Source organism: Lolium rigidum, chromosome 1, assembly GCF_022539505.1.
Source record: "Lolium rigidum isolate FL_2022 chromosome 1, APGP_CSIRO_Lrig_0.1, whole genome shotgun sequence".
Lineage (NCBI taxonomy): Eukaryota > Viridiplantae > Streptophyta > Magnoliopsida > Poales > Poaceae > Lolium > Lolium rigidum.
Window position 1 is genome coordinate 345,615,572 of NC_061508.1, and position 11,238 is coordinate 345,626,809.

General features: G+C 47.2%; 1 protein-coding gene across 1 annotated transcript; it reads right to left on the minus strand.

Moving 5' to 3' along the window:
• Positions 1-4,890: 4,890 nt before the first annotated feature.
• On the minus strand, positions 4,891-11,022 carry LOC124664359 (probable sucrose-phosphatase 1). The gene is made up of 14 exons (XM_047201900.1): positions 10,975-11,022; positions 10,011-10,221; positions 9,726-9,914; positions 9,609-9,611; positions 9,449-9,516; positions 9,147-9,344; positions 8,739-8,807; positions 8,339-8,641; positions 8,132-8,236; positions 7,828-8,022; positions 7,438-7,731; positions 7,040-7,226; positions 5,078-5,127; positions 4,891-4,980 (listed from the first exon to the last, which is right to left on the minus strand). Exons 1-14 carry the CDS (start codon positions 11,020-11,022, stop codon positions 4,891-4,893), a joined length of 2,010 nt encoding a protein of 669 aa, XP_047057856.1.
• Positions 11,023-11,238: the final 216 nt, after the last annotated feature.

Genomic DNA, 11,238 nt, shown 5'->3' on the forward strand with positions numbered 1-11,238 from the left:
CGGACTGTGGGGGTTCCGAGGAAGGTGTGGTAAGCCCCCACGCTCTTTTTCTCGAAGGGGTTGGATTTACTTGCGGATCCGGCTTTGGGGTCCGGCGAGTTATCATCCTCATCCATCGCCTCGGAACCTGTCCTCCTCCTTGTCCTTGTTCTTGCCCTTGCCTCCTTTGCCGCGTGGGCGGTGCTTCCGAGCTCGCTTGTATCCTGCCTCCGGGTCGTTCTTTAGGTCGTTGACCCACTTGCAGTTGCGGTTGGTGTGAGTGGACTTCCCTGTAGCCGGATCCAAGTGGGCCAGGCAGGGCATGTCTCCGTACTCCTCGTAGGTTTGCGGGGCGCGGGATCCGCCGGCGGTGACCTCGGTGCCATGCGCTGCTGACCCCTGCCGGCTCCGCCTCCGCGGCCGCGTCCTCTTCCGCCTCCTGAGCCTCCGCGTTGGAACGCCATGGCGACCATTTCGGATCCGCCGCTCTTCTGGTCATCAGGGTTTTTGCGTTTGTGGCCGCTGTTGTTACCGTTATCACGGTTCTTCTTTTGCTGGTGCAGGGGGATTGCTGTAGCTGCGATATCACCGCCTGCGTCGTCATCGGCGGCAGTGTGATCACTGGCGATGGAGATCATCTCATCCAAAGTCAGTTTGTTGGCGTTAGCCAAACATGTAAGCTTATGCCTCAGCAATCCTCCTCTCTGCAGTCCACCAATAAAGGCGTACATGGCGAGTGGTGTGATCGACGTTTTCGCACTCGTTCCTGCATGCCAACCATCGTGTGAGGAAGTTTCTTGAGGTTTCTCCCTTCTTCTGGATACAAGCTTGTAAGTCGCTTGCTGTGGCAGGTCTTTTGTAGGTGCCCCTGAAGTGTTTCTCAAAAGCGGTCTTCAGGTCGAACCAGCAAAAGATGGAGTTTTTCTCGAGGTCGCTGAGCCAGATCCGGGCTGGTCCTACAAGGTACAACTGGAGCATGCGGCGAGCGATGTTAGGGGTTCCTCCGGCGAAGGTTACTTGCATTGTAGTAATCCTCAATCCAGGTATCCGGCCTTTCGGTGCCATCATAATGCTTCGGGTTTCCGGGTAGCTTGAGGGAGCTCCTTGGCTTTGGTTCCTCTCGAATCATCCTGCCAAAGCACTTCGGTCCGATGTAGTCGGTTCTGTATTCGTTGAGGCGTTCCCGCGCGTCGCGCGAGCCGTGTCGGGGGGACTGTGAGCGAGAGCGAGATCTCCGGCCACCGCCTCCGCCTCCACCTCCTCCGCCACCGCTAGGTGGTGGTGAGGGAGACCTGCGAGGGGGCCGATCCGACCTCTTGCTTCCGCCTGCAGACTCTCCCCGGCCCTCCCGGTGCTGGCTCCGGCTCCTGTGGCTGCCTTCGTCGTGGCGCTGGCTGCCCTGGTCGTTCCGGTTCCGGCGGGGCTCCGGGTTGCGCTCCTCATTCCGGCTCCTCCTAGGCTCGGGCTCATGATCATTGTTCTGATTCCGGCGAGGCTCCGGCGTACGCTCCCTGTTCCGGTTTCCGGAGGGCATCACGTTGTCGCGGATAACAATTCCACCATGCCCTTGCGGCCTGGTGTTTCCGGCTGGACTACGGCGACGAGGGGGACGCGGGTAACCATTAGGCGGAGGAGAGGCGTTGAGGTACTTGTCTCGTCCAGAGTACATTGCATCCTTTCCCTTTCTCGGATCTGACGGTGGCGTCTTTGATGGTACGGGGACGGATTTGGGTGTTCCCTGGCTTTCCTTCTGCGTTCCGAGGATCCGGTTCGCGACTCGTCATCTCGATGGCGATTGTTGTGGGCGTCCTTCTGCGCAGTGGAGACGCAATGCTCCGGGTTGGATTCCAACTTGCGCGAAGTATCTGCCTTGCTCTGCTGTTTAACCGCTGAAGCGACGAGCGTGCGCAAGTAGTTGATGTCAACCTCCTCGTCACTTTTCTTCAGAATTTCTGCAGCTCTTGCCAAATTATCCTTTGGGGTGGCGAGCGGCTGCTGTTCGGCAGGGGTTGCGAAGTTGATCCTGCGGGGAGGGATTGCTTCTCTGACGATTCTATCAGCCTCCGCCTGTGCGTAGGTCATTTTCACCTCCCACTCCGCTCTCATACTCTTGACTTGCTCGAGCGTTGCGGTGACTTCGCGATCCTGTCTCTCAAAGCGATCCATGATCAGTGCAGCTTCTTCCCTCTCATCCAATATAGCAGCTGCGGTGTTGGCAAACTTTTTGGCTGTGGCCAGCATCTCCTTTCTAGTGGCCTCTAAGGCCTCCGGATCTGCGGCATCGCCAGGAGTTATTGGCTTGTTGAGGACGTCTGATTTTGCGACCAAATCCATGCGAGCTTGTGCAACTATCTCTTCAGGCGACAGGAGGCTCTCCGAGGAAGGATCCCTACGGGGCCGTTCCCGCGACATCGGAGATCCGTGGTGGGATGGCTGGGGGTCGGATTGAGTGTCCGCCGCTTCGGATCCGTCTTCTCCAAGCGCCGCTACAATTGCGAGAACTCTGCTTAGGCTGGGCGGAGTCGACTTCAGGCTGGTCGCTGAAACCATACTCCCCTAGCTTGCGGACGAAGTCATCAGATTCCATGGACGGGGAGTCTCCGGAAATTGGGCTTAGATTTCCCAAGATCGATTCTTCAGCCGGAGTCTCGCTTTCTCCGACAGCCTCCTGCTGATCCGGAGCAGCGTTGTTTTCCGGGGCCTCGACCTGCACGGGACCAGCTCCGACTTCATGAGGGGCGGTTCCGGCGGTATGGGCCAAGAAGTGTACGAAGTGACACCTTTGCTTCTCTAACACCTGGGAGACCCAAGCGGATCTGCATTGGTCTTCCACCGTTACTTCCTGCTCAGGGGCGGATTGGGTGGGTTTTGATTTTTCCGGATCTAAGGCGGAATCTTTGCTAGAAAGTTCCAGCGTCTCGGATCGGATCTTCGCGACTCGCGTCCTGCTCGGCGGCGGTCGCGTCAGCGCTACTTACCAGTGGGTTTCCGTCGGAATCGACGGTTTCCCCGATGAAGATGTGTATGCCGCCAACTGGGACGATGGAGAGCTTGACGGGGTCGGTTTTAGCCGGAATCCAACACTCATCCGGAGGGACGATCGGCAGACTTCCGGCGTAAAGGACACGCCCCACAGCGATGGTGTCGTCGTAGCTTCCCATGGCGGAACCCTCCCGGTTCCGGCCTCCAGACGCCGCAGGCCCCACGGTGGGCGCCAACTGTCGTTGCCTAATCGACGGTACCTCGGAGGAGGGATCCTCACGAGGGGGAGAAGAAGTAGGGGCCATAGGGCGGAGTGCACACGGGACGGTGGTACGCGAGTTACCCAGCTTCGGAACACCCGCACGATGACGGGGCCTACCGCTGCTTGTCCGGAATTATCCGGGCGCTTTCGCGTTGTTACAATGAGTTGTGGTTGTGCCTCTAGGGCTCCCGGGATCCGGCTTATAAAGGCGCACGGATCTAGGGTTTACATGGAGAGTCCTAGCCGGATTACAGATAGCCTAGCTACGGTACAATGTCTTGCCGTGCACGTCACGGATCCGCCTTCCATATACGTCGTACTGGATCCGGGTTCCACATGGGCCTCCACGGATCCGGGTTACTCCTATGTCGGTACGGATCCGGCCTGCTGATCCCGGGCTGGACTTCTTCCTTCATGATCAACAGCAGAATCGGGCCGCCCGATGGGCCACATGCCTCATCACCGTCTGTGGGCCACCCGGGCTTGCCGGATCTAGGCACTGTCGATGGTACACCTATGAAGTATACCCACAACAAGCACGCCCTCGAGATCTCGCGCCAGCGAGCGGCCACGGAGGAGGCGAGGCGCCTCCTCATGGAGGCGGAGCGACAGAAGCTCTACGAGCTCAACGCTCAATCACTCATCGCCATTATGAGGTGTTCGCCCGTGAGCAAGCGAGGCGCACCGAGATCGAGACTTCTCGGCAAAGGCTGGAAGCGCGGGACAGCGCCGCCGGCCGCTATGCTCCACCGCCAGATGCGCGAAGCAAGGGACGAGAAGCGGGCACGGACGCAGACGACAAAGGCGAATAACGATGACGAGGCAAGCCCGTCGCGCCCCCCAACCGACGGCCATTAGATTAGGACGAAGTTTAAGTTTTATTTAGGTTTAAATTCGAGTTACTTTTGTATAAATTTGTATGAATTTCGGTTTTTAAATATTATTTTAAATTTAAATTTCTATTGGAGCTTATGGGAGGCGTCGGTGTGGGAGCAACATCCCCAAATAGAGGATGCTCTGCCGACGACCCTGCCGGCGACTATTTGGAGGCGCCGGTGGAGATGCTCTTATACCTTGCCACGTTGGCAGCTGAAAATTAAGAAATTAGTTTCTCAATAGATTGTATCATGTGGTTGGTCCTAGCTTTAATTGCCTCCTGCTTGCTTCTCTCACACGGACAAAGGGGAGCTGCTACCTGATTGGCTATGTGGTTGATTTACATCGATTTCTCTAGCAAATGTTGTACAGATACGATCATCTTCTCTTACCTCGTAATTACTGTTACAGCTCAGCAAAAAATCTGACGTGGCTGTTTTAGTTACAGGCGTTGGGATTGACCTAAAGGTTGAATCCATGAAGACCAAAAATGTACCAATAGTTTCACATGCATTAGAAAAAATAGAGAAAATGGACATGCATTAAGAGAGATGAAAATGGAGTAGATGTTATAATTCCTAACCGAATTAAAAAGCTCTCTGGCCTTATAATCTAAAAACAAAGATCGAAGATACTTTCATAAAAATAAGGAATTGACTTTAGTAGGAAGTTCTCTATCCGGCCAGGGTGTCTACTGCCGGCCTATATGAAAAAGAAATACTCGTGTTTTATGTGCGTTTCTTATTTGATTAGAATGATAGTTTCCTTCCCGCGTGCTGACGATATCCAACCTATAGTTGGGATGGCCGCTCATCTCCAGAATATCCTTTGAGCCAAGTCTTGTGGATGCGTGTTACCACGAAACCCTCCGGCGTTTCAGGCTGAGATAATGAAAACAAAATAGCTTAGCATTCAGGTTTCAGGTATATGTAGAGGAGCGGGCTAGGTATTGGCTGAACATAAGTGATATACTCATACCTTTATATTCAGCGCAAGAGTTGTTAGACAGCACACCGGCGCATTATTTCCTGATAATAGCAGCGCATGAGAATGATGTTTAAATGAGTTTTTGTGCAGATAACTAGAGCATCCTTAATAATTACATGCATGGAAAAAATTCTTTAAAAGCGACGTCTCACTGTCCCACAGGTTATATGCTATACCCTTCATTTGGTAGAATCAGAGAATCACATGAATGTTCACTCATGTCCACTCTGTTCATTTTGTAGCTCATTGTCGAACACCAAATCAGGTAGCCATATCATTTTCAACTTGCAGCTCAGTCTAGACTAGTAATAGACCAAGATTGATTTTTGACATCCCCACGTAACCCGGGATACTGGTAGCTAAACAACCAATGCCTACAGGTTATATTTTTGCAAAGTGTGCTTCGAATCAATGGCTATTACCATCAAGTTATCATGATGTTTACAACTTTACATAGCTTTTTTTTCGAAAAGAGGTACATGTCTCAGTAAAGTTATACACTATCTAGCTAGACTATTTCATACAACCAGATTCGCAAAGTGCTTCTATGCTAGATTATGCTGAACACGGTGGCTAACCATGTGGTTCGACCTTCACAAATTGCTTTTATGCAAGGACGTAGTATCCTGGATGGGGTGGTAGTCCTTCATGAAATAGTTCATGAACTACATGGTAAAAGTTAAATTGTGTGATTTTATCGATTCACTTCGAAAAAGCCTATAATACGGTGAAATGGTATTTCTTGCAACAAACTCTTAAAATGAAAGATTTTTCTGATGAGTGGCATGCTTTAATTAATAATTTCATCTGGGGGGGAAGTGTTGCCATTAAAGTCAATGACGATGTGGACAAATACTTTCAAACCAAAAAGCAGCTGAAACGGGTGATATATTATCGCCAATGCTATTTAATATAGTGGCAGACATGCTCGCTGTCACGATTGAACGTGCCAAGTCTGAGGGCCAAATTGAAGGTGTCATTCCACATCTAGTTGATGATGGATTTTCCATTCTTCAATATGCTGAAAATACAAATCTATTTATAGAACATAACATCTTAAAGGCAAGAAACCTGAAGTTAATTCTTTTAGCGAGGTTCGAGCAACTATCAGGTCTAAAAATCAACTTCCATAAGAGTGGGATCGTTTGTTTTGGCGAGTCCCAAGATCATGTTGCTCTGTATGCTGAGTTATTTGGCTGCGGATAAGGCAAATTCCATATTAGGTACTTGACTTACCAATGCCGAATGGAAAGTGGTGGAGGTAAGATTATAAATTAGATTAATTAATTGGAAAGGTAAATTATTGTCCTTAGGAGGAATATTAGTTCTTATCAATGTTATACTAAGTAATATGGTACTGTATATGATCTATTTCTTCCAAATTCCTAGAGAAGTTTTAAAAAGATTGGATTGTTTCCGATCAAGATTATTTTGACAAGGGGAATAGTGAGAATCGTAAATATCGACTGGCTAAATGGAATGTGCTTTGCTGCCCCAAAGATCATGGTGGAAGATATTTGTTGAATAAAATCTAAACAAAAACCGTATGCATCAATTGATGCAGAAGCTGGGGCTTCCCCATTACAAAAAAAAACATAAACTCTCTTTCCTATAAATACATCAAGCTTCAAAACTTTTGCGTTTTCTCGAGAGGAAGAGTATAAATTTAGCATTGTCTTTTTATAGCTGAATGAAGCAGTCATTATTTTGCAACTGGAAAAAAAAGGATACGGGCAAGTAACATACACCGATATTACTAGTCCTAAAACTATTATTGGCATATACCTGAATTTCTAGTACATGTAAATCATAAATGACACAATCTATGAAGAGAAATCAAGAAAGAATTCTGATTGAGCACATACAAATTGGCAAAGAAGATATTGCAATCAATGAAAATAGCATTTTTATTTGAGTATGAGTAGCATACTTTGCAGAGTCATAAGAACTCACCTTCTGACTCCCACAAGTCGAACCACACAAGATAACTGTGAGAAGCACTCTGTGAGATACCTAGTCTGTCCACCCATGATCGGTACCGTTTCCCTTGTTTGTCACCGTAACATGAAGTCAACGCATCAATGGATGAATGGATTGAAAGGACGAGCCCAGAAGGTTGAATAATAACCCCATTTGCATCCTAACGTCCAAAATAAATAAATAAACAATCTGAAAGATCAACAAAACATGAACATGGCATTGCCATCTGGGTTTCAATGAAAATATGACATTTTCTCAAATTTAAAAAGACTGAGAAACTGAGACAGGAGAGGGAGAAATCTACGCAAAATTTAACCAAAGTTACCGAACTATTTAAGAGTGCAGATCGAAGTAGAAAGCCATATACATACAGTGACGTTTTTGAAGTACTCTTTAACTGAATCAGCCTTTGGAACGTCAGCCCTACGCCACTTCTCGTAGAGAACATAGAACTTCACGACGGCCGCTGTAGGCTTGAAAGAGTCCTCCTTGATGCAAGGAAAATTAAAGTCTCTTGGAGGAACATTAGGTCCTAGCTTGAGGTACCCAATAGCTTGAATAATACCAGCAGCACACCTCTCAGTTGCATGCATTACTTTTACCTTAGGATTATCCTCCGTTTTTGCTGCGTACCACTGGACTAGTTCCTCTTCGGCATTGTTAACCTAAAATTTTAAAACATGGAGTTGCAGTAAAGTCATAACTCATTCATTCACGCGTGACCTTCTAGAGTCACCACAAACAAGTTACTGTATACTGACCATGACGCCATGGACATCAGGGACGCTGAATAATTCTGCATCGCTACCAGTGTCTCCACAAACAAGAGTATCCTTTGGTGTTTTTCCGAATGAGCCTAACTTCTTGAGTAAATATGCAAGTGCCTGACCCTTTCCAGCCCTTTTAGCTAATATGTCAAGGGCTCGGCCAGCACTGAAAATCATTTTCACATGTACCTGTAAATAAATAAAGTAGTTAACCACACAAACTCCAAAAGGACACGTTTGTAAGAACAAATTGGAAAAAAACTAAAACCTAACAACATCAATAAACATGCTGCCTCACCCCACGCTCATTAAGCTTCATGGAGAGAGACCGCTCCACTTCCTGCAAATCATATTTCTCTTTAACATAAAAGCTGAGCTTATGTGGACGTTGTTCTGTATCTCCCTGCGTTCACGCAAATGTATGACAATGAAGTGCTCGTATTTGTTTAGCAATAAAATTGAATGTGAATCAAGGGAAATAAGATGCTTAGCAGATCAAACATGCCTGAAACCACAGCTGAGAAAACTTCTTCGCCTCCTCAAGAACAATATTCCTGTCCCACCTATTGTTCAGATATTCCATCCAGCCATCGTCAGGATCCATGTCCTCACCATAAGTTATCTCAGTGCCCACAGACATAATAGTGATGTCTGGAGTTGGTAGCATAGGCTTCTGTTCCTTCAATTCCTTATACCGAGCAGGTGACCTTCCAGTGGAGTAGACAAGAAGAGAATCCTGGCTGTAAGCAGACTCCCAAAGGGCCCCAAACCTAAGCAAAGACAAGTTCTCTTCGTCTTCATCATCAACCTGAAAGTTTGAAACCCAACGAACTGCACCTAAATAGGACGTACAAAATAGGCATAATTATATATGAAGAATCCAAGCTGGGAGTTTAAAAAAACACCATTGTATAATCGAGATTTGAAACAACCATAAGACGCGCAGGGCCGTTGAGCCTATCCAGTTTAGCAAACTGCAAAGATGGTTGTCGCTCAGTGAGGATTTAGGATTCGAAGGGAAGATCATGGGTGCAGAAAACACAAAAGAGAATTTCTATGCTTGCCATTGACATGATTAACTATAAACCCAGACTTTCAGGTGAGCCTAAAGGCATGGCCGCGGACGCGGAGTGTGTCAAGCCTCCCAAGGCGTTTCCGTATGAGAGCTTAAACGTTGCAGCTAGCGTTCTCACAGACATCTATCGACTATATATATTCTGCTATTTTGCCAACGTTACTAAATGTACCACTCTGATGTAACTATGAGCCAATGTCTAACAGGTGAGCCTATGTCAATAGTGAGCAGTTCTGACCTTGGAAATCCACAACAACTCTTTCTTTGTCGCATCAGCACATTCAATTTCTGTCTGCTTCAGTATACCGACAATATCCTTTATAGCTTTCCTTTTGTTTCGATCATTCTCCACACAACTTAAACCAATTTCAATGCATACCTTTACTTGTTCAGAATATGTGTTCTCAAGCATCCTATTCATCCAGTATTCCCACATCTATCAATTTAGATCATAAAAAGGGTAATATATTACAATAAGAAAGTAGTAGTACTTATGAATACATGCACATTGTCTCAATAAAGACTAACACAATAACTTACTAGTTCCTTGAATTCGTCGAAAGATTCACCGGGAGACATGTCAGTGAATTTCAAGTAATTGTCGCATCCTACCATCATTTTTAGGATCACAACACCTAAGCTGAATATGTCAACCTTATTTGATATTGTACCGTGGTCTATGAATTCTCGTGGTAAGTACCCACTGCATGACACATCAGAATTATGTTACTTAAGTAGCTATGCTCATATTTCAGTCCAAATGGAGAATTTACTTACAATGTTCCTTGAAAAGTTTGTGTAACTTGCGTACGTTCACCTCTGAGGAGCCTTGATATCCCAAAATCTGCAATTCTGGGAACCATCTTCTCATCCAGCAATACATTGGCTGGCTTTAAATCCAAATGATAAATAGGCTCTTCGAATCCATTGTGGAGGTAATTCAAACCCTGACAAATCCCAGTAATTATTCCATAGCATGTCTTCCAATCGTATGTATCACGTCCACCTGCAACACCAAACAAGGAGAATTTTCGAGATGTAAATTTTAAATAATGATACTTTAATATGCTAAATAAAACGAGGTGAACATAACTAGCAGTACCACGAAGAAGCTCATCGAGGTTTCCATTAGGCATATGCTCCAAGCAGAGTGCCATGTGCATCTTATCATGGCAATAGCCAACTAACCGTATGATATTTTCGTGTCGGAGCATTCTCATAATTTTAAGCTCGTCCTCAAATTTCTTATCGCTAATTCCATGCAGCCCATTGAGCTTCTTGACAGCAAATTTGTTCCCATATTCATCCAGTCCCTATTCAACATTTCACACAGTTTTATTTTTCTCTTCATATATAGGGACAAGATGTGCAAAGCAGAAGATGTTATGTTGGAATGTGGCGACCGAATCGTTTACTGGTACATGATGAAGAACAATGCACCAGAAGTTGTCAATCGCTGAAACAATCAGTACAGAATACATAGCATTGTAATTTGTTCTTTTTGCGTGACATCATGCTGAGCCGGGTGGACATCTTTCTGAACTTATAACTGGTAAAACGCAATTTCTATTCCTAGTGCGACCTTGATCCGAAATGGCAAGGTCGGTCGTCTGCGCCGTTTGATCTTCATCGGACGTCTCAAAACGGCGTGGAGGCGATTTTTGTATCTGGCGGCAGCGCGGGGAAGAGAGAGAGAGAGAGGCCGTCCATTCCCCATTTTCCTTGCCAAAATTGATTTCGTCTCCGCACGCCATTAGCACCGCTGGCAGCTCCCGAGCTCATCCCAGCTACCCCTCGAGCTTTGCCGCCTCCTCCTCTCGCGCACGCCACAGCCGGCCACGCACGACCCCGTCGACCCGCCTCCCGACGTGTGCACGTCCCTGCGGTCGAGCCTGACACTGAGGCACGCCGCGCTGCCGTCGCGAGGCCACCACGGCTATGCTAGGTCGACTCGTGAGGCATGTTTTCCTTGTCTCCCAGAGCTCTGCCGACCTCCTTGCTACTGCATATACGGCTGGTGGCCCGAGTTAATCGGTGCTCGTAAGGTGTTCGACGAACTTCCGCACCGGAGAAGGCTTGAGGAAGTACCATTCCCTCTCCTTAATCTTGGCCATGGTGGCATGCATGTCCCGTGGACTGACTCGTTTCTCAAAGCAGTGTTTTGCATGCATTTGAAGGATGCAACGGGTGCACTTCACACGCTCTCTGTTAAATCAACATAAACATAGTCCGAATCGAAATAAACTAGATGAAAAAGATGTGTGTCGATAATACGAATCAATTCTCACAATCAGTTTCGACTTTCGTCGGTCGTAAATCGTCAATTTCAT